The 24255-nt window shown below is 34.9% G+C and overlaps 1 protein-coding gene across 3 annotated transcripts; it reads right to left on the minus strand.

The window, feature by feature from the left end:
• Positions 1-760: 760 nt before the first annotated feature.
• On the minus strand, positions 761-24255 carry LOC128220322 (zinc finger CCCH domain-containing protein 13-like). Of its 3 annotated transcripts, none has more exons than XM_052928682.1 (13): positions 24121-24255; positions 22586-22692; positions 20146-20252; positions 18793-18891; positions 18331-18441; positions 15226-15308; positions 13086-13370; positions 12341-12592; positions 9730-9875; positions 9059-9121; positions 8571-8805; positions 6785-6862; positions 762-2600 (listed from the first exon to the last, which is right to left on the minus strand). In XM_052928682.1, the coding sequence occupies exons 1-13, from the start codon at positions 24190-24192 to the stop codon at positions 1434-1436; spliced, it is 2805 nt and encodes a 934-aa protein (XP_052784642.1). In that variant the 5' UTR covers positions 24193-24255; the 3' UTR covers positions 762-1433. The 3 variants fall into 3 exon arrangements, with proteins under 3 accessions (XP_052784644.1, XP_052784642.1, XP_052784643.1); XM_052928683.1 differs by having other exon boundaries at positions 763-2600; positions 13092-13370; XM_052928684.1 differs by lacking the exon at positions 6785-6862 and having other exon boundaries at positions 761-2600.

Consider the following 24255-nt stretch of genomic DNA (forward strand, 5'->3'; position numbering starts at 1 on the left):
GAATGCGTTTGTATGGGTTTTACTCGGTCAGGAGAATACGTTTGTATGGGTTTTACTCGGTCAAGAGAATGCGTTAGTATGGGTTTTACACGGTCAAGAAAATGCGTTAGTATGGGTTTTACTCGGTCAAGAGAATGCGTTTGTCTGGGTTTTACTCGGTCAAGAGAATGCGTTTGTATGGGATTTACACGGTCAAGAGAATGCGTTAGTATGGGTTTTATACGGTCAAGAGAATGCGTTTGTCTGGGTTTTACTCGGTCAGGAGAATGCGTTTGTATGGGTTTCACTCGGTCAGGAGAATGCGTTTGTATGGGTTTCACTCGGTCAAGAGAAATCGTTAGTATGGGTTTTACTCGGTCAGGAGAATGCGTTTGTATGGGTTTCACTCGGTCAGGAGAATGCGTTTGTATGGGTTTCACTCGGTCAGGAGAATGCGTTTGTATGGGTTTTACTCGGTCAAGAGAAATCGTTAGTATGGGTTTTACTCGGTCAAGAGAAATCGTTAGTATGGGTTTTACTCGGTCAAGAAAATGCGTTTGTATGGGTTTTACACGGTCAAGAGAATGCGTTAGTAAATTTTGTCCGTAACATGCAAATTAACGGATATCCTCGTTTTTTTCGCCAAGTTTGATGGTTTGAAAAACAACAATGCTAAATATTTATTTTTTTTCATTAATATTCCACAAATTATACCAAATCTCAAGAAAGAGCATACATTTATAGCCTTTATTCAGATAGGCAATCATTAAGAACTTTTATTTTCGAAGGTGTTTCGATAGGTCCGCCCACAGCCACTCACCCGATACACACTCCCTGCTTCAGATTTTGTGTTTGACAATGTGTCACTCTGCCCATTCTTAATCATTAAGATTTTAATTCATGTCATCTAACTATAACAAAGTAAGCCTAATACTGTTATAAGGGGCTTAATATGTTTGAAAAATTTCGTGTGGTACAGCAGTTTAAATGATGAATAAATGTGTAAACCATACAGGATCATAGCTTTATGGACACACATCTTGATTTTGTTACTTGTTTTTACTGTTATTTTCTAGTATTAAACATGTTAAGTTGCTTTTAAATTCATTATAAATGGAGTAACTAAAATGTTTTTTTCAAAGATTTAATTTACCTTAGAATCAACAAATATTATAAACAAAGATACTGCAAAAAATGCTTCATCAACATTGAATGAAGGATATACTGATGAAGTGGATTACAACGTTTATCATTTAAGCACATGTTAGAATGCAAACAAAAGAATAAAGAAGACAGGAACAAATACTTACATGAAGTTTGATCAACAAATCAATTCAACATAAAACAGAACATTCACTAAAACAAGCTTAATCTTGCATTTTAAGATGTTATTTAAATCAGGACCATTTTTTTCTTTTGCACTAGAAGTCACCACCATTCCTTTACAATGACTTTTACACTGGTGTTCCATCATCTGTGTTGTTCTCATCACCACCAGGAGATATGCTACCCTTTTCATTTCCCTTTTGTTCACGACCTTCGCTTTCAGCCTTTTCTTTAGACTGGTTACTTTTCTCAAACTCTTTACAGTCTCTAGACTGGTCCCCTTCCATTTCCTTGTTGAGTTTGTTGTTACCTTCCTCGGATGTTTTTGTTTTTTGTTCTTTCAACTGGCTACTCTCCTTAGAAACACTGGTTTCGGGCTCATCTTTCAACTGGCTACTCTCCTTAGGAACACTGGTTTCTGGCTCTTCTTTAAACTGGCTACTCTCCTTAGAAACACTGGTTTCTGGCTCTTCTTTAAACTGGCTACTCTCCTTAGAAACACTGGTTTCTGGCTTATCTTTAGATTGGTTATCTTTATTTGCCACATCTTTTGACTCATTGCCATCTTTAGCCACACCAGCTTTTAGTTCCTCCTTAGAATGGCATTCTTCCTTTGTCTCATTAGAGTTAGAACCTACTTTCACCTGTCTATTTTCCATTGACACAATAGCTTCTAATTCATCTTTAGAATGACTCTCTTTCTCAGCTGAATCTGCAGGCAGGCTACCCTCCTTAGAGCTGCCAGATTGTGGCTCATCCTTGGATTGGCTACCTTCTCTAGACCTATTGAAATTTGGTTCATCCTTAGAATGGCTGCCCTCCTTAGAACCATTAGATGATGGTTCATCCTTAGTATGGCTACCATCTTCATAGCCACCAGATTTTGGCTCATCCTTAGCCTGGCTACCTTCCTTAGAGCCATCAGATGTTGGCTCATCCTTAGCCTGGCTATCCTCCTTAGATCCACCTGATTTGGGCTCATCCTTAGCCTGGCTACCCTCCTTAGATCCACCTAATTTTCGCTCGTCCTTAGCCTGGCTACCCTCTTTAGATCCACCAGATTTTGGCTCATCCTTTGCCTGGCTACCTTCCTTAGAGCCACCAGATTTTGGCTCATCCTTAGCCTGACTACCCTCCCTTGGACTACTTCTACCATCCCGAGGGCTGTTTCTACCATCCCGAGGGCTACTCCTACCATCCCGAGGGCTACTTCGGGGACTTGGTTCATCTCTTTTAGATCCTTGTCGCCTCTCTAATGCTCTTCGGGGATCATAGATGGCACGCTCAGGTCTCTCCTGAAGTTAAAAAGTATTCTTTTTACAGCATAAAAGTATAAAGTCCTTAAGGTAATTTCAACACGTTTTTCCTTGTCTAGAAAAATGCCTTGACTGATCAAGAATGTCGAAAAAGATATGGAACGTTATGAATACTTATGTGAAAAACTGCAGAAACAAGCTGAGTAGCAAAAAGTTTAAACATAAACCCAGTTTAATGGCACTGGGTAAACTTCAGAGAACAGAGAAGTAGTAAACCTGCAGCTGATTGTATAAAGCTTTGATAAGTTGTGCACAGTTTATCTTAAAGCTGCACTCTCACAGATTTACCATTTTTACAACTTTTTTATTTTTTGACTTGGAAAGAGCAAATTTTTGCGTAAATATCTGCAAACCAATGATATAAGATTGCTGACAAAAAATCAGATGGTAGATTTTCATATTTCCGTTCGAAAATTAATGTTTTATGGCCTAAACGGTTATTAACAGTTAAAGAAAAATGCATAAAACATCAATTTTTGAATTTACATATAAAAATCTGCAATCTATTTTTGGTCAGCAGTCTTATTTTACTGGTTTCCATGGCAAAAAAATGGCTCGTTCCTAAACAAAAAATATAAAAGTTGTCAAAACGTTCAATCTCTGAGAGTGCAGCTTTAAAACTAGTTTGCGCATTGGAATGCTTTGACTTGTAGTGGGAACCAAAGAATTAATTGGTTAGTAAAATTGGCTGCGGGATATCAGCAAAAGAAGTTATTAATGTTAAAAATATTACATTATAGAATTTAGAGATGTTAAGTTACTACAAGGATGGAAACATCTTCAATGAATGAAAGCAGTTGAAATGTGAAAGTATAAGTAACTTCATAAAGCATGACAAGACAAACACAATACTCATATCCACAAAACACAACAATGAATACAAAATGTATGCCATACAAAGCTAACACAGTGACAGAAATGGACTATTCAAAGTGTTTTTCATACACAGGTGAATGGAACATTATTATATGGTTGCTGAGTTGATGGTCTTGACTCTTTAAGGGACTGTACAACAGGCCCCAATTTCTCGAAACTTCTTAAGCTTAACAGGCTTAAGTAGCTTATTTCAATTACTCAAAATACATACTTGAATGGAATTTTGATAAATGAAAAATGGTTTAATTTAACTAACATATAGATAATTCCTTTCTAAAGTATAAAAACTCTTAAAGAAGTAAATATTATCCAAATTATTGAAAACCAAAAATAGTGAGTTTAGCTTAATCCTGTTATAAGGGACTTAAGAAGTTTCGAGAAATTGAGGCCAGATTGGCACCAAAAAAAGTTTTTTTCTGTAACGAATCTCAGGACAGTTATTTATCAAAATGCTTTACTCTTTGATATCATAATTGTAAAAAAAAATACCAAAATGTAAAAAAAAAATCAGGTCGGAAACCGGGTTTGAACAGGTGTCGCCAAAAATGCAGTCTCACTCTAAACAGTTGGAATATTTAAACTATATAACTAACTTGGTAATATCACGTGATAACATCGACCAGCCAATCACGCATAAGGAATGAATTCTACTAGGTAGACATACCTAGTATTCTTTTTTAATGGAAAAATACGAAAAAACTGCGAACAATAAATTAATTGTAAACTATTGTATACATCGCTATCAAGATGATGTTTTCAACAAAATTTGTTTTCCCTATTTCATCACACAGAGTTCAGCCCCTTTAATGGACTACTATAAAAAGGACAATTGGATTTGGACAAATTTCTAAAGCATCACATTTTTGGCAGCACATGATTATTATTAAGCTTATATCAGTTATATGGCTGCTGATTTGCACTTTGTACAAAATGTACCTGAAAAAGTAATTCCTTCTTGAAAGTAATTGATTGATCAACTAATGATGATTTTACTAACAAGGCGTTGCAGATTGAACATCAACACTTGTATGTTTATTTCCGGTCAAAAAAGGGGCACAACTGGACTATTATTAGAGGCAAAGTTATTGGCCATTTTATTTAGTGCATATGGTGTCTTGCAACATGTTGACCAAGTTTCATTTGAATACGGTGAACAGCTTCTGAGATATGGCCAAAGCTTAAGTTTTTGCAATTTTTGAAGCCACTAAGGATTATGACGATACTCGAAAAATGAAACATAAATGAACTACAAAGGGATCAGCCAAAAAAAGAACTCTCGACAATTAAAGCGATCTATTAATGCAAGCCAACAAGTTCTGGACAGGGAAATTGTTTGCCCAGCTTGCTGAAATCAGAATTTTATATCGCCATGCTTGTCACAATTTCTTTACCCGAGAAGTCATGTAAGAGAACAGGTGCTTGTTTCAATACAGTTCGTATTTTGTAAGTTTTAAAGGCCTAGTTTAAGCCTTCTATAAGTGCCCCCCGCCCAAAACCGTATATTTGTACACAACCTCTGTTAATTGATCTTAATCTTATTGCCTATTTGTCTTATCAGATCTCCGATCTGAGTATCCCGCTGTGCAGTTTTGAAAGTTTTATTATAGAAATGGACCCTAAATGACCCTGAGCCAATAAACGAATACACAGGAAAATGGCGCCTACTGTAACACCAGTGCAATTAGCGGGAGATGCACAGCTGGGGATAATCATGCCAAACATTCATTAAACTAGGCCTTTAAGAAACTTTCTAGGTGTCACTCCATTTTGGTCATAAGCTGCATTTCAATAAAAAGGTCGTAAGAACATTTATCGCCTAGATTCTGCCCGTAACCTTATGATTGAACATGAGCACTCTCAAAGATGCACTATAACTCCCAAATAAGATTTACCATATTTAATACAATTTTTTTAATTTACCAAAAAGGATTAATAAATCTCGAAAGCAAAGGTTCTTATGAAGGATACTGCGTTTTATTTGAAAGAAAGGTGCAGAAAACACGAAATTTCTACCTTATGAGACAATAGTAGATCACAGTAAATCTTTTAGCACTCACCAATGATTTAATAATTTTGTGTTTTCAGCTGTTAAATACATAGTTATAAACTTGTTATCAAAAATTGATATTTTCCATAGATGCATTATTTAGTGAGTAGTTGAAGGTTTATCAGTCAAAGTTTATGTTTGTTATACATGTGTATGCATTGATTTTGAATAAGAGTGTCACTCTAAGCAGCATAAGGTTTGCGATTAAGATCTCTTATTGAAGCTGGGCCCAGAAGCGTGACTTTGACGATTGAAGACATTACCATAAATGACTGGGTATTAGATGCACTTTTTTCCCTCAGAATTTGATGTAAAAAAATGCCTGCATATAATACCCAGTAACAATTTTTTGAACTTTTTTTCTGAGGTTGATTTCATGCAGAGAGTTTGTTTAGTTTTATGTAGAAAGGGATGTTACTCGCGTCATATTGATCGAGTATATACGGGTTTAAACGGCAGTTTAAGATCGGGATACGGTATATCGCAAGACGTTAATAATTTAAACAAAATTTTTTTTCGATTAAAGTTATTCAATATTATTTTGAATAATAAATAGAATTGAACAATAATTAAACATGCATATAAAAAGCAAAGTTTCGCACAGTCAAAATATTTTTGTCAGTTGTATAATAAGGTGTATAAAACTCGCATTGCCTTTTGTTCTGTTTAACATACCAATACTACAAATTGATGCGATAATGGTCTTGTTTTTTTCACACATTTACGCGAACTTTATTCTTTTCTGTTGGTGTTGACATTTTGAGAACAAACCCGTGCAATATAAGGTTTATGCATAACTTAACTTCATTCTCGACAGGTTATCATTTACGATATACTGTCAAAAAGAAATCTTACATATTTTCATAAAAGGCACCTTTCAGTGCTATCCAGAATCAAATGGTCACAATCAGTTCTTTTAAGTGCATTTCCGAACATAAAACGAATTAAAATGAAACACATTTTGCATTATCATTGTATGGTTTTAAAGATAACCATTGCCATTTTCACGATAAAAATATTTTTCGTCACTGTCAACAAACATGGTGGCCGAAATTGACAGACGTTTTTGACATATTTTTTATGCGTCCTTTAACCCAAAACATAGATTAAACGTTTTTTTCTCAGAGTTTTTACGGATTTTTTTGTCTGCGTCTAATACCCTCTATCGTCTTATACCCAGTCATTTACGGTATTATTCAGTGAAGGGCAAAAGGATAAGCACATGTAGCTTGCCATCTACCTTTCGTTTTCTCCGTTTTTCCTCTCCGCTTCCTGATTGGTCCTCGTCTTTTTTACTCTCTTCTGATTGGTCAATGGGCTACATGTACATACACAACAGACAGTAATAAACAACATTCAACACTCAAACCAAACTAAAAATAATTATCTTCTCTAAATAGAACACAATATTTCAACCACAACAAATTTTTGAACAAATTCAATTATTCAAAAGCCCTTTGAATAATTGAATTTGTTTAAAATTTCGTTGTGGTTATTAATAATTTTTTAAAACAATAGTAAACATGTTACAGACTACAGGGCATTGGCAACTTTCATAATCCAAGTAGATTTGGTGTTGTGGTTATTAGTTAACAGTGTAGAAAATAGTGCATTCGGTATATAAAGTCTTGAGGAATGTGTTTGGGATAGTTTTCAACACAACATTTTTATTCATTCAATTGGTAAAGACCATGTTATCCAATAACTATTTAGTAAAGTACAATGGTTATGTGAGGCTACATGAACTTTATTAAGGCCTAGAAAAATACATGTGTTTAGGGCAACCCAACCCTAGCAAAAGCCCTTGACCCTTGAGTCTTTTTTGTTTTTTTACCCTTTTTAAAAAAAGAATCTGATTTTCTGATTTTTAGTTGTTGTTGACCATTTGTGTTGATTCCAATTAAAAACATAAAGTAATTCAGTATTGATTATTTAAAACATAATGTACCCAAATGTTGTGGAAAGCATTCGCGACTTGCTTTGCTGTTTTGACTGGAATTAAAAAAAAATGTCCCTAAGCTACCAAGCATATTTTACACCATTGCCCTAAACTCAAGATATATATTTTCATGAAGTAAAGCAAAAAAAACACTAATTTCGAGGCAGTTATTGTTTAAAAAAACGGAATTTTAATAAAGGGCTACTGAGTCAGTTCAATAACAGATAAAAATTCCATCAAATTTTAATGAGAATATTACATCTACAGGTATGATAATATAAGTTACGGGGTTAGAAGGTGACCCGATATGGGATATACGGGGCAAAGGAAACCATATCCGGTGAGAGCAAAGCTCGAATCCAAATATTGTTTCCTGCGCCCTGTATATCCCATATCGGGTCACCTACTAACCATGTATCATATATATATCACATCGACAACCTGTTAACATCTTTAAAAGTTTCATTCATTCATTCATCAGATTCGGAAAATAGACACCATTTTGGTACGACATAAATTTGGTAATATGGAAAAATATGGGGTCACCGCGTGACCAGTTCTGGACCAATGGCATTGCGTCATTCATGTTGGAGGCGTGATATTGGTTGATATCCATCAAACACACATTTCTCATGTAGCAAAGTGTTCAATTAAAGAAATAAATCAGAGAAAAATGGCATCTTTTTTATCTCTGTTCTAGACCTTTTGTCTATGATGTTTCTATGAATGCACTGATTAAGAAAATGGATGGAAAGAAATAAATGAAAGAAATCTAGAAAAAAAGAACTCCAGACTAAAATGATTTTGGACCTCTATTTGAATACCACATGCACCATCTGACACTTTGGTGACACACGACTTTGAGCTAAGAAAGTAATTTCTATAAGTGTATTAAATGCACTGCATTGCCAAAGAAAAGAAAATTAAATCATCTCCAGCTAATAATTGAAACATTATGAGTTTCATAAATCATGCAATATAAATTTTGATTTTTTGTTTTCTTTTCTTCTTCAGCATATCAACAATCTTGCATTCAAACTACAGAATATAAAGAGACAAAGCCCATGAACCACAGTAAATAAAATACCTTTGTTCTTTCTCTATCCACTTTGACCAGTTTCTCTTCCTTCTTAACTTCAACAGTATCCCCCTCTTCCTCTGCAGGTTTAGATTGGTCTCCCTTGTCTTCTTTTTTCCCAGAATCCACTGTTTTCCCATCATCCTTTTCTGGCTTCCTGTCTACATCACTTCCTCTTCTGTATGTGATTTTTGGTGACTCACGAACAGGGGTGCTGCTGTTATTGTTATTTCTGTTCCTGTCCCTGTAAATATTTTAAACTTTCAAGAGCTGCAAACTATCATGAACCAGTAGGGTTAGGGATTCGGGCATTACCTTTCATTCTTTTCTACTTAGAAATCTTCCCTTACAGGTTTATAATCCAGCTCTAATATTCATATTCCAGATCTGACAGCTGCTAGTGTGATACTACATTTATTTAAAAAAAAAATGCATAACTGTAACATCAAAGCAGTGAATAACTTGTCCAAATCTCAGTAATTCTTAATCAATCTAACCTTGAATCATCTTTGTATGGTTTTTCATCTCTACGGCTAGCTCCAGACCTTGGCCTGTCATCCCTGAAAGAAACACAGAAAATGCCAAATAAATTTACAAAGAAACTTTTTTTCATTATGTGAAAGAAGGTGATCATCTCAAACAATAAAATACATACAAAAACGAACAAACGAACATTGAATTTGATAGTCCATTTTTTACTCAGTGAAAGGCCATAAATCTTCATTAAATGTCAAGCATTGGGTGCATAATTGCTGATGCTTAAAAATAAACCTTTGAGGTTTCATACCCCTGGCTCAAATACTTATGTGAATAAATAGGAAACAAAAAATTGTAGTCCATATGGAACTAGTCAAGGGCCATTACTCTAGTATCATTTCTCCATAAAAGATGTCAAGCAAAAACCTGTGCCCATTTATAAAGTTTAAGTGAAATATTTGTATTAAATGTGTGCCACAATGTTGTACATGTAAATGCTATTCTTCCACAAAGTCAAGAACTCATACTGTGGTCTTAACCTTACACACTGCTAAAAAAGGCAAAGGTTAAGGAAAGGTGTGTTGGATGGATAGATCACGATCCTGAAGAGTCAAGACTTCAAGAAATCTAATGCCAGGTACTAAAAACCATCCTTTAACCAATACAGAGCTAAAAGGTTTCAACCACAGACCTGTAGTCGGTGTCCCTGTTCTGTCTCCTCATTTCCCTCTCCTCACGGTAAGACTTGGGGCGGCGGTCACTGCGGTCCCGTCGGTCATCTCTGCGGTCATCTCGTCGGTCATCACGATCATCACGTGCAGACCGGGGTCGGTCAACCTGCGTGATAATAATAAAATTTGTTGAGATATTGAGTTTTCAACTAATTGAAATTACTTGTAATTAAAAGTTTAAAACAAAAGTGTTTAAGTTGGCCTCGGACATTCACCATCCTAAGGTACATTATGAATCTTGGTCAGACTGGCATTAAACAAATTTGTAATCTATTTTTTTCACATAGATTTCATGTATGTTTACCTTATAATATCATGTAAGGAGAAGATTGTATATGTATGTTTCAGTCACTTTAATAAATATTTTGAATCTTGAATCTGTTAATATTTAAATGACATGGATTTTCAATCCTACTTGCTCAATCAACAAGAGCTGTCACAGAGACAGCGTGCTCGACTATTCCGCGCTTTTCAATATAAGGATTGAAAAGTTTTGGCGAAACATGCATGGATCACTGTTAGATTAGATTTCAATGCAATACATGGTGTGCTGAGATATATACATAAATGTGGTTCCATGTGAAATATTAACGAGAATTTCTAAGTCTAATAATAAAGGGCCATTATTTGCAAAATATAGTTATCTAACTTGGTTATTCAATTAAGTTGGGTGGTTGAATACCATTGTATAAAGTCTCAATGCAATACATCAAATAGTTGCTGAGATATTATCCTATGTGTGCTAACATGCAAGACCTTAACCAGAATTTCTAAGTCGCATAATAAAGGGGCAAAAATTATATATTATAAAAGATAGAGTTATCTTACTTGATTAAATAAGAAGGTTAAATAGATGGGGGAGCCTGTGTGTAAGTTTTCAATGCAATACATGACGCTGAGGTATTGACTTAAAAGTGGTTACATGCAAAACCTTAACCAGAATTTCTAACCTTAACCATAATTTCTATGTCGAATAAAAAAAGGGCCATTATTTTAATTTAATGCAAACTGGAGTTATCTTACTTGGTTATATAAGTAGATGGTTGAGTACCATTGTATAAAGTATCAATGCAATCCATCAAGTAATTGCTGAGATATTAACCTACGTGTGCTTACACGCAAAACCTTAACCAGAATTTCTAAGTCGAATAATAAAGGGCAATTATTTGCATTAAATGCAAACTAGAGTTATGTAACTTGGTTAATTTAGTAGGTTGGATGGTTGAGTACCATTGTATCAAGTATCAATGCAATACCTCAAGTAGTTGCTGAGATATTAACCTATGTGTGCTTACACGCAAAACCTTAACCAGAATTTCTAGGTCAAATAAAAAAGGCCTATTATTTGCATTATATTCAAATAATTGTTATCTAACTTTATTAATTTAGTATGTAAGATAGTTGGGAATACATATCCAAAGTTTCAATGCAATAACTGATGTATTTACTGAGATAATGACTTAAAGGTGCTTACATGCAAAACCTTAACCAAGGTGTGATGCCAACACCAACGCCAGGGTGAGTAGTATAGCTCTCCTTATTCTTCGAATAGTCGAGCTAAAAACAAGGGCTATAACATAACGTGACAAAATCCCCCTGATTTGGCTATGATGGATTGATAGCCATTGGCATATTCAAAATTATGTTGGATGAATTAGATTAAAATCCCATTTATCTTAACTGCTCTATCAATCTGCCGCAATTATGGCAGTCAATCAGTCAAAATAGCATGGCTGAGATACTTAAATTTTGTTTAAAATATACCACAAAATGTGACCTTGACCTTTTTAAGTGTGATGCTCATCATAACATCTAATGTAGCTTGCCAAATTTGTAATTAATATTAATATTATACCAAGGTCACTGTCTGTGACCTTGACCTTTGATTTCCAAATAGGGGTCATCTGTGGGTCATGACCTGCCTACAAAGTATGAGGTTTCATGGGCTGAAGCATCTTGTTGTTATTAAGAAACTGTGTTCAGCTCTAACCCTCCCCAAAAAAACTAACCAAGACACCACAGCGTATTCCTATACATACCAACACAAGTTTGCCTTTCTCAGTTAATCAGAGGCATACCTTAACTTTAAACAAGAGTATCGATGGAAGAGATGGATGCTCCACAAATGCCCATTTTTCAATGAAAAAGCAGAAATTGAAATATAATGTGCTGGTAAAAGGTGAATGGTTGAAGCCTTGAAAATGGGGCCAGGATTCAGCCCCATTCACAACCTTAAAAAGTATTCTATTAAAATTGGACCCAACATTAACAATCCTAAAAAAAACACAAAGAACTCTTTAAAAATCTTCAAACCTATGATTGTACAGTGAGTCTGTTATATGTTACTTTGTATGAAATATACTAAGGTAAATTCACAATTTTGTGAATTTATCGCTTTATTTAAAACTCCAAGCACATTGGCCCTTATCAAGAAAAGGATTTACATTATAAAGTTTAAGCAAATTCAAACTGGAAAGGAATCTGTAAAAATATCTTCCAATCTAAGTGACCAAAACAACATCTTACCAATCGAAACAGCATCTTACTGATCGAAACAAGATGTACATTTACCTTACTAGATGGAGGTTTCCCTCTATCTCTATCTTTAACCTCTCGCTGCTCTTTTATTTTTTCCCGATTCTCTTTTGAGAACCTTAGTTTAGACTTATCATCTTTAGCTGGACCTTTACTTGAATCTTTACTCTCTCGTTCACAAGATTCCCTGTCCTTTTTAGTGTCATTTGAGTCTTTACTAACTCTGTCTGAAGTTTTACTGCCTGCTTCTCTCTCATTTGTCCCCTCTCTGTCACTATGTTTCAGAAGCTTTAAGAAATGAAACAATAAACAATTAACAGCTGAAGTTGGAAAAGTGAAAACAGTAAGTTCCAACAAAGAATGCAATGACCAGCTTTAAAATATGATTATATTTTACTCTTAGAATCATATTTACTTTTAGATTTTTGAAAAACGACAAAAAAATAGATGTTCTACTGAAAACAAAAATTAGTGAAGAAAAAAAATGTTCATACACCACAATAATGTTTAAGCTTTTTAAAGCTGTTCACTTGAATATTCATTTGTTTTCAGTGTAGTCAAATAATAACAATAAACTTTCAATTTATATTTAACGAGAACATATCATAAATTTCAATATATTTCCAAACATCAACATGAAATCCGAAACACATAAAAACCAAAAACAATACAACCAAATCTGAATTTCAAAAATGAACAGCATGCATCACATGGACCTGAGAAACATGGTAACTGCGTCTTCCTCATGATCGCTATCAACATCCATGCAATCGTCACTTACGTGTACCTTCACAGGGACATCTCTCTCCTTGTCCTTGCCATCTCTTTCTTTATCTTTTGCCCTATCCCGATATTTCCCATCCCGATCTGTATCCCTATCTCTACCATCCCGATCCCTTGTGTCCCGATCCCGATCTCTGTTTTCCCTACTCTCCCGATTTTTATCCCGGTCCCGTCGATCTTTCTCCCGATCAACCTCTCTTTCTTTCTCCTTACGCTTTCGTCTCTCATCTTCACGTGCCTGTTTTCGCTCCAAGTCACGTTTTCTTCTCTCCTCTCGAGCTTTCTGTGAGTGAAAGATTCTTATTTTCTCAGAAACAGTGATACTATTAAATGATTCTTTACATCATAAAAAGAAGGATATTTAACATCATCTTTCTACTAGCACTTTGGTAAGTTAAAGATGTTAGTGTACAAAGTAACAGGAATAAAAACAGAAATACATGTTTATCATCATTAAAAAACATTGAAAGGTGATCTTTACATAATTTTATTCTTCCCCATTGAAATGAAATCATTTGCAATTAGATTTGGCTTAACTTGCTGAGGCAGTTCACATATTTATTCTATGAAAGAAATTATGACCATTATAGTACTGTTAATAGTGCTTGAAATTATATTTTGTGCAATAGGATGGCAGCATTTTTTCAGTCATTCTTGATTATAATCAGGTAGTTCTTCTGATTTAAACGGAGATCGGGCTGGTAGACAAAACATAATTTCGAACCTGACTTAATTTATGCGAATAAATGTTCATTAATAAACACAAACCTATACTTAATATATAGGAGTTGAAATTAATCCCAGCATTTTACTTAAATGTCAAATTGCTTTAAAATCTCTTAACTTTGTGGTATTGATTAGTCAGTGTTTAGGATGATTTCTTTCATATTGCGAACACAAAGGATTAAAACAATTTGGCTTCTTGTATTCCGTATGGTATCATGCATTTACATTTTTATAATTCCATCATCATAACTAAAAACAGTGAAATATGTGAGGATTATATTAAAGAACCTCATCATAATTGTTTAAAAAAAAATTAAATAGCAATACAAGGTACATATTAACCAATATAAATGTCCTACAGCAGCAGAAAATTTACCATGTTTCATCATAATGAACAGATTCCACCCTGATTAAATAGAGCTTCATGTTAATCAGTCCAGGCCCCAATTTCTCGAAACTTCTTAAGCTTAACTGGCTTAAGTAGCTTATTTCAATAAGGCAAAGTACATACCTAAATTGGATTTTGATCAATGAAAAATGGTTTGTTGTGATTATCATAGTGATAATTCCTATCTAAAGCACAAAAAATCTAAAAGAAGTAAATATTACGCAAATTATTGAAATACAAAAATAGTGAGCTTAGCTTAATCCTGTTATAAGGGACTTAAGAAGTTTGGAGAAATTGGGGCCAGGTCTTGGCCCAATATCATGATAAACCTTCTTCTAAACAGTGATTGAAGCATCCAGCACTGTAAAATGCTGTCTGGCCTTGCCTAAATTGTGGATTCTTTATAGCAACCTTTTGATAGAACTAATGTAAGAATTCTGGCATGTTCATGGAAAAGTTTAATTTTAATGACTTTAGGCATTCCATTTAGTGATTCAATTCATTTTCTCGTCAACTGATTTCTTTTCAACAGTCACTGGAAACACTTACTTAAGACTCAACTTCCCAGAAGATCAATCTAAGATATTAATTAAATTTAAGATATAGAATAAAAAAAAATTAGGGCCTTCACCAAGGCTGTTTAAGCAACCTTGGACCAAGGTGCTTCATTTATAAAATCAGGGTCACCAGGAGGCTTAAAATCCAAAGAGAGTCGAAAATCCTATCCCACGGCACTCAAACATAGCTATATCTGCATAAGTACCCCCAATATCATATACATGTTCCACACTACAAATGAAGTCTGCGGTGAGTGGCAAATATGATGTAATTATTTCACTGGTATCCAAATGCAATAACGTAAGTGTTCACACTTAACTTATGTGTTTTGATAATGGTACTTAGGATGAATTAAGTTTCAAACAGTTTCAAAACTTAAAATTGTTCACATCGCAGAAGCTGTTTTCATTGTCTAACTACCTGAATTGATTCATTGACTGTGACCCAAGAAGCAAATGTGTCTCACCAGAATGGAGTTTCTCTTTTCCTCCTTCCTTCTCTTGATGTACTCGATCAGTGGTGTGGAGATCCTCGGTCCACCCTTTGTGGCTGTAAATAGGAACGCATTAGAGTAAATAAAAAATATTATGGGAATAAAAAAGATAAAATAGAAGAGTCTTTGGTCATCTTAATTTCAAGTTGGCGGTGTTAATTTCAAGAGCAGGAGTGGTAATCAATATTGGTCTTTCATTAAAGGAAGTTTGGAAGTATATTACTGCCTAGAAATAGGTTTAAACTTCCAAGTTTGATTCCTTGGAAATACAAAAACTTTCATATTTTGGAGAAAAAGTAGAAAGCTTGGAAGTTCAAAATATCAAAACCTTGTGTCAATTTTAATTTTATGGTCACAGTTTCGATCAGTCTTTAAGTAAAATGAATTATTCTTATATAAGTCTTTAAAATTGGCAAGTTAAAATTGCAAAATACTTGATAGTAAACATTCTAGTTGAAAAATGGTGGGAAAAGATATTGTGTTCTGGAGACTTTAACTTCCACATTTCAGTGAAAAACTTCCAAAAGTGATTGACAGGAAGTTCATACTTTCATTTTCAAATTCTTAATGGGAGCCCAGCTTAAAATTGAATTTAAGAATGCTGTAGCATTTAGTATGACATGGACCCCATATACAGTGAATTATTTCAATGATTAACATCCCAGCTTATTTTTGGGTTCAATGAAATTTAGAAGAAATGTATTTCTGGATCTCACAACCCTTACTAACGGTTTAATAACAAGAACTGTCATAGAAACAGCGTGCTCGACTATTCCGCCGCTTTTCACTCTAAGGATTGAAAAGTTTTGGCGAAACATGCATGGATCACTGTTAGATTAGATTTCAATGCAATACATGATGTGTTGGGATATTAACATAAATGTGGTTACATGCAAAATTTTAACCAGAATTTTTAAGTCTAATAATAAAGGGCCATTATTTGCAAAATACAGTTATCTAACTTGGTTATTCAATTACGTTGGGTGGTTGAACCTTTACCATTCAAGGTCACTAAGACCTTGACCTTTGGCCTGATGACCCCCAAAAACTATAGGGGTCATCTACTGGTCAGGCCAAACCTCCATGTCAAGTATGAAGGCTATGGGTGCAGGCATTGTCGAGTTATCACTCGGACAACCATTTACCATTCAAGGTCAATACGACCTTGACCTTTGGCCCGATGACCCCCTAAATCAAAAGGGGTCATCTACTGGTCAGGCCAAACCTCCATGTCAAGTATGAGGGCCATGGGTGCAAGCATTGTCAAGTAATCACTCGGACAACCTTTTACCATCCAAGATCACTGTGACCTTGACCTTTGGCCCGATGACCACCAAAAACAATAAGGGTCATCTAATGGTCAGGCCAAACCTCCATGTCAAGTATGAGGGCCATGGGTGCAGGCATTGTCGAGTTATCACACAGAAAACCTTTTACAATTCAAGGTCACTGTGACCTTGACCTTTGGCCCGATGACCCTCAAAAACAATACGGGTCATCTACTGGTCAGGCCCAACTTCCATATCAAGTTTGATGACCATAGGTCTAGGCATTGTTGAGTTATCACTCGAAAAAGCTTTAAAATTGTTTTACCATTAAAGGTCACTGTGACCTTGACCTTTGACCCGATGAGCCCTTAAATCTTTAGGGGTCATCTTCTGGTCAGGCCCAACCTTCATGTCAAGTTTGATGACCATACTTCCAGGAATTGTTGAGTTATCGCTCGGACAAGCTTTGGTCTACCGACGGACCGACTGACCTACCGACCGACATGTGCAAACTTGGTTAATTAAATAGGTTGGATGGTTGAGTACCATTGTATAAAGTCTCAATGCAATACCTCAAGTAGTTGCTGAGATATTAACCTATGTGTGCTTACATGCAAAACCTTAATCAGGATTTCTAAATCGAATAATAAAGGTCTATTATTTACATTAAATGCAAACTATAGTTATATAACTTGGTTAATTAAGTAGGTTGGATGGTTGAGTACCATTGTATAAAGTCTCAATGCAATACCTCAAGTAGTTGCTGAGTTATTAACCTATGTGTGCTTGCATGCAAAACCTTTACCAAGGTATGACGCCAACGCCGATGCTTGGGTGAGTAGTGTAGCTCTCCATATTCTTCGAATAGTCGAGCTTAAAATGCATAAAACATCAATTTTTGAACTTAAATTTAAAAATCTGCATTTTTTTTCAGCAGTCTTATATAACTGGTTTCCATGGATTTTCGCAAAAATTGGATCATTCAAATACAAAAAATTAAAGTTGTCAAAACGTTCAATCTGTGAGAGTGCAGCGTTAATAAAGGGCACAACTCTTAGTTATTGATGCAATTTACCCTTCAATTGAAATTGACAGATGCATTATGCCAACACACACTGTCACCAAGTTTCATCATGATTTGATAATAGATATTTCAGTTGTTGTCTGCATAAGGTTTTGATGAAACTGCCATTTCCACAGACAACAAGAGTAATACCTATATTTAATTAGATCATGAAATGTATGAAGCACAATTGAATATTGAACAATACTTTTTACGGTACACAAATGTATTTGATTTTGTATAAGCATGCATCTGCCTCAGCTGCTATGCGTTAACACATCAATTTTGACGTAATATGGAAAGGAACATATCATAATATCCTCTATATATCTTGTTTCAAACTTAGTATCATTAGCTACCTGTTCATGTGTATTGAGTCATTGACTTTTAAGTCTGAGAGCTACCTGTAACTTGACAAAAGTTAAAGACTAAGACATTTTCAAAATACTACGAAAATCCCTCACAAAAATGGCACCATCTTTGTCCAGTTAGCGCAGTGCTTAGCGCACTCGCTTCTCACCAAGGCGACCCGGGTTCGATTCCCGGCCTGGGCGCATGTGAGTTTGGTTAGTGGTCACCAAGCCAGACAAGTGGGTTTTCACGGTTTCCCCCACAACACAAGACCACACTCTCGAGCAACATTGTGCCAACGAGAGTGACTTAGTATAAACTATCATAGTTTTCTCCACAATCATTGTAATATATATAATGTTTAAACTAAATGGCACCATCAATTCCGTTGGTTACCTTTGGCTTCCCTCTCTTTATTCTCCAGCTGTTCCAGATACGTTTCCAGGGAGACGACCTCCTCTGCCGGTGGATTCTGCAGATTCTCCAGGAACCTCTGGTAATCTCCATCTGGTGAGAACAATCACACCTCATACAAATCACCTTTTCACAAGAGTCTAAAAAGCTGTTATCTACCATAAAAGGTGATGAAATTATAATCTCCTTTCACAGTTTCAAAACAACTAATTTTCTTCACCAAATCAGTAGCAAAACTTGTAGCCAATCAGAACAACTTTATTTAAAACAAAATGTTGGATTAAAGAAGAAATTATTGCTAGTTTTCCAAACCGTGTAGTCAACAAGCCAACAACAGTATGTGGCTGAAAATCTTGTTCTCTTTCTTTTTAAGGCAATCCAGTTTAATTTTCCATTTCTGAAATAACAAATTTCACTATCATTATAAATGCCTCAATTATATACCCTGTTCAATGGTGCCTTTTTTCGAATCTGGTTTTCTTGCTTTTTTCTTTGGGACCTTTTGGAAGGAGGAAAACTCGACAATGGCTGGGAACTCATTTCCTGTAAAATAAATGATTTAAGTTTTATGTTAGAATAAGTAAACAGTGGTTTAAATACCACAAGCTCACAATTTCATCACTGGTAAAAAAATCGGCCAGGGTTTGATCAGATTTTTTTTTACCAAATTCCATATTAATGCGTAGTGTTGTTACAATTAAAAGCCAAACGCTGCCTGTCTGCATGAAAGTGCTAAGGAACAAAGGCCAGGTGGGCTTTCAGCATAATCAACTCTGATGGAATATATCTGATGGTCCAAACATTTTGGAAAGTTAAACATTAAAAACAGTACAGGCCATTTTGGCACATGGCACTGGAATTCAATGTTTAAGCCCCAAAAGTGTTTTTACGGTCCTGTAAATGTGAATTATGTTAAGTAAACTTTTGGCTTTTTAATTTTAAATCTTAACTTTAATTCATATAACTATCAATATCAGAATATTATCTGTTTAGTTTTTATCCTTAAGCACATAGTTAAGTGGCCAGATAAGACGTTAGAATAAATAGCCAACTTCCTGATAAGCAGTCCTTATTTAAAATGTATATGCCCTTTTTAGCAGCATTGGACGTACATCAATGAACTTCAACAGACATATATATGGCAATTCAATTTAATAGATCGCCACTTTATACCAGACTAATATTATTTTTAATAGCATTTTCTCTTCTTCGTCTTTTTCTACCATAATGACAATTTTTCAAAACCATACCAATCAAATTTTACCGGACTAAGCAGTTGGTCAGAGGTTTGAGAACTATGTATATTGTATACTGTCATGCTGCAATTTTTAACTGAAATCTTAATAAAATCTAACATGAAGGGCTTTACATTGCATTACTCAAGTATATCCGTGTTGTACAAATCAATTTTGTTTAATTCCAAAACGAATAAATAAATGTCGAAAAGAATGGTACTTGTGAAGAATATCGAGTTTAATTTGAAAGAAATATGCATAAAACATGGTATGAGACGATAGTTGAGTAATGTAAATCTTTTAGCACTCACCAGTCATTTAATATTTTTGCGCTTTCAGCCATTAAACACACAGGTACAATCTTGTTATCAGTTATTAATATTTTCCATAAATGCATTATTTAGTTAAGTATATAAAGATTTATCACTCAAAATTTACACATATAATATACTTAAAGACCTAACTAATAAAAGACTTTCACATATCCACCACTCACTCAATTCATTTTTACAGCCATACAATTTAAAATGATTCAGGTATGCCCCAGAAAATGTTAACATACCTTTAGCATCCAAAAACACATAATCATCAAACTTGTCCCTGAACACTGCAATGTCTTCATAGTTGATGAAGTTTATGTAGGCTCTTGAGAATGCATTTGGGCCCAAACTGAAAAAGTCAACAGAGTTTGAGTTGAACAATCCCCTCTGTTGTATATAACTTTTTTTGGAGTATATATGTTTTGCCACAATGACATGATTTGGGCTCTACATAGGTTTTTTTATGACAAATATATTATGTAATTAACACTTAATTTTCTCTTCAGTGTAATTGTGGAATTTAAATCTCAAGTAAGGCTCCATTTCTAGGCCAAACTAGAAATGAGTCCACAGGAAACAGATGCCCCAATATGCCGATCTTGTCACAAAAGGAAGGGCCATTATTTTCTCCTTTCTCTATAAATGTGCATCAAAATTATGTGTTCCGCAAACTTTTAAAGAGCAGTTGGAAATGAAACCCAAGATGCACAACTTCAATAAATAACATTCCGCCAAGGTTTAGTGACTTTTGGTGAAATAGTCTCTGAGTTTTGAGTGACGCAAGTACAGAAATGACAATTTTTGCAGATTCAAGGGTGATACGGTAAATCTGGTTTTACTAAGTGCAGGGTGAAACGAAAGCCCAGGTGCACAACTTCATGACACCAATGTTTCATGACTCTAGGTAATAATAGTTTTGGAGTTTTGAGCGACACAAGCCCAGAAATGCCATTTTTTACAAATTCAAGAGCCATAACTCTGGTTTTACTACATGTGGTGGAAAAAAAACTTAGGTTCCCAACTTTACATTGCCCCAAGGTGTGATGACTCTAGGTTATATACTTTTGGAGTTTTGAATGACACAAGTTCGCATAATAAATACGAAATCACAGATGGATGGACAAATGGGCGGATGCATGCATGGACTGACAAGGGCAAACCTATATCCACCCCCAGAGGTTTTAATAAGACCCCAAATCAGGATTTTTTTTAAATTCCATGTCTGATTTTCAGGAATTTTTAGGAATTTTCATAGAATTTGTAGTTAAAGTAGCGCGTTAGATGCACAATTCAAAATGTTTGTATTTATGTTTGTTGTTTATATTCAACCATAAGGGGAGCATGGTGGGGGTGGGAGGGGTCCACCCCTGTCACAAGGGGGGTTTTGTGGGGTTTCCTCATAGAATGTTTTGTTTTCATACTCAATTTAAATTATTTTCCATGATTTTCAGACTTGTACAAAATGTTGTTGCTTTTTCACAATATTTAGAAGGGTGTGTTTAAATATCAAAATTAAGATTTGTCTTCTTGTCTGTAGTAGTATGACTGTACTTGTCTGGAGTCTTCTTTAGTGCAATGTCTCATTTTTCTACTAAAAATCATGTAAAATAATTAAAAAAAACCAGACAGATAAGCATCTGAAACAATCATACTGGCATAAATACACACTAAAAAAAATATGTAGGGGAAGAATTTTAGTTGGTACGATCGGGATTGGGTACGAATGTTACATTCAGCCTGGCTGTTATTTAATTGTCTTTGGTAAAGTTATGCTTAATATGTTGATGTTTTAGAATAAAATGACAATAAAAATCACTGCCCTTGCTTAAAAAACACTTATACAGCATAGAACATTGATAAAATACCTCCGAAAATCGTTCCGACAAAATGGCGGTTCAGCGAATTTGGACATGATCATAGACATGATAGGTAAACGCGACATAAAGCATCACAATATTTTGGACGTTACAAAAAAATGTTTATCATGAATATTTTACAAATACACTTTCAAAACATTTACTGATAAGTTGATGTTTTTGATTGTATTAGCGCCAGCTTTCCTATGTCAACAAATTGGCAGTGACCGTCTGCTTCAAATGAACAATATTTAAAATAGGGAGTTTCGTCTGTACAATACAATTATCAATTATTTTAAAAGGTTTAATAGTGCTTGACAACATTTTTCACCATCCCTTCGCATTTTCTATAAAATTTTACGAACTTTCATCTGAATGAACGAGTTCTCAATGTATATTCTGATTGGCTGACATTCAATGGCTCCGCCTCCTGGCGATGTTTCTCTAGTTGGCTCTTCCTAATTATCGGATCAGAAGATGGCCTTTTATGAATACACAGGTCGTCTGCTCCTTACGCACAATAAGCTGTCATATGACACGTACAAGGCATATGGGAAGATGAAAGGGCAGTACGGCTTATTTTAAGCAGTCAATGGAGCAGCATATGAAAACGTCCAATCAAATTTAAAGAGGCGTACATGGCTATTACAAGGAATTTTCAAAACGCCCGGGGTAAAATTCTGAGACGTTTTTGGCAATTTTCCGGACGTATAATACGTCTACGTCCGCTTATTGAAACCCCTGCACTCCCATTTTTTTGTGGGAGCATAAAAACCTGTGACAGAACACATTTTATAATCAGCTGTAAATAACAAGCTGTTAATACCTGAAGTCTGCTTTCATGAAGTAGAAGAAATCATAATTTGGCAATGGAGAAAGCTGTTCCAGTAGTTGATCTCCAGTAAGACTAGGTGGAAGGCGCCGGATCACAACCTTAAAAGTAACAAGTAAAAACATTACTTTAAACCAGGTTTATTTATGATGGAACAATCTTAAACACCATAATTGCTCTGAAGCTGAAGCAGAGAAATGGATATCATAATTGCTCTGAAGCTGAAGCAGAGAAATGGATATCATACTATCTGTGGAAATGGCAGTAGTTATGATTGTATTGACGAGGTCTATCTTGAAGCTTGCCTGAGATGGTTGAGTTGTTATGCTTGGCATTAATGTTGTCTGTGTCAGTCAAGTTTCGTTCTATTGGAAAGGTAAATCCTGTGTTTTAATGCATCTAATGCTTGTTTTGTGCTAAATATGTTTGCACTTACAAGATAAACTAGAAATGTGTCCATAGGACACAGATGCCCCCACTTCGATTTTTTGTCACAGAAAATAAGCCATAATGATTATTCAGGATAATCTGCACAAGGGCAAATCCTTTTCAAAAATTAGATCGGATAAGATATTTTTTAAGTATTGTTGGGAAATAAAGGGCCCTAACTCCTAAATGATTAAAGAGATTTCCATGGCTATCGAACTTGATCAAGGTATTATGGTCACAAACATGTGTTAAAAGTTTGGTGAGGATTGGACAAACAGTTTTCAAGAATTAGATCGGAAACAATCTTCGGGACGTATTTTTCAAGTCTTTTTTTGCAAATAAAGGGCCGTAACTCCTAAAAGACAAAAGCGATTTCCATGGCTATCGAACTTGATCAAGATATTATGGTCACAATCATGTATGTAAAGTTTGGTGAGGATTGGACACATACTTTTCAAGAATTAGATTGGAAACATATATTTTTGAAGTATTTTTGGCAAAAAAGGGCCGTAACTCCTAAATGACTAAAGCGATTTCCATGACTATCGAACTTGATCAAGATATTATGGTCACAAACATGTGTTTAAAGTTTGGTGAGGATTGGACAAACGGTTTTCAAGAATTAGATCGGAAACAATCTTCGGGACGTACGTACGTACAGACAGACAGACGTACGTACGGACAAGGGCAACCCTATATGCCGCCACTTTGTGGGGGCATAAATATGAATATAAACATTTTTTATCTTTATAAACCAAAAATACTTCTTAAAGTACAATTTCAATATTTTTTTTAAAAAACTTGTTTTTGCATAAACCAGTTTAGATGTTATGGGTTGGAAAAATCCTGTATAACACATCTATTATTTTAGACTCATATTTCATGTTGATAATGATATAAGTTCAAGTAAAACTCTTAGCACTTTATTGAAATGTCATATGATTGCTTTTTAAACAATATCAAGGGAGTGAATGGACTTACTTTACTGTCCAAGCTATTTGACGTTGACATGATATAAACAGTGATAAAAACAAAACTAAGAACGAGACAGTAACTGAGTAAGACAAGTTCACATTTGACATTTATTAATAAATTGAAACCTTTGTTGGAGGAAGGTCTTTAGTACGTCGCTTGTCAACTGTCTTTGACTTATCAACCTGTTCTTGTGTCATATTGGCAGCACGTTTTCATTAACATACTATAATAAAAAATATATTCTGAAATAAATATCCGTC

The sequence above is a fragment of the Mya arenaria genome, chromosome 15, assembly GCF_026914265.1.
Source record: "Mya arenaria isolate MELC-2E11 chromosome 15, ASM2691426v1".
Lineage (NCBI taxonomy): Eukaryota > Metazoa > Mollusca > Bivalvia > Myida > Myidae > Mya > Mya arenaria.

Bases quoted from the DNA above. Each gene is read 5' to 3' on its own strand.
- LOC128220322 (XM_052928682.1), bottom strand. From the start codon at position 24,192: ATGACACAAGAACAGGTTGATAAGTCAAAGACAGTTGACAAGCGACGT. The intron at 20,253-22,585 runs GTATTAACAGCT...TGACTTTTTCAG, and splicing joins TTCATGAAAGCAGACTTCAG to TTTGGGCCCAAATGCATTCT. The intron at 8,806-9,058 runs GTTAGATTGATT...AAATATTTACAG, and splicing joins CCATACAAAGATGATTCAAG to GGACAGGAACAGAAATAACA.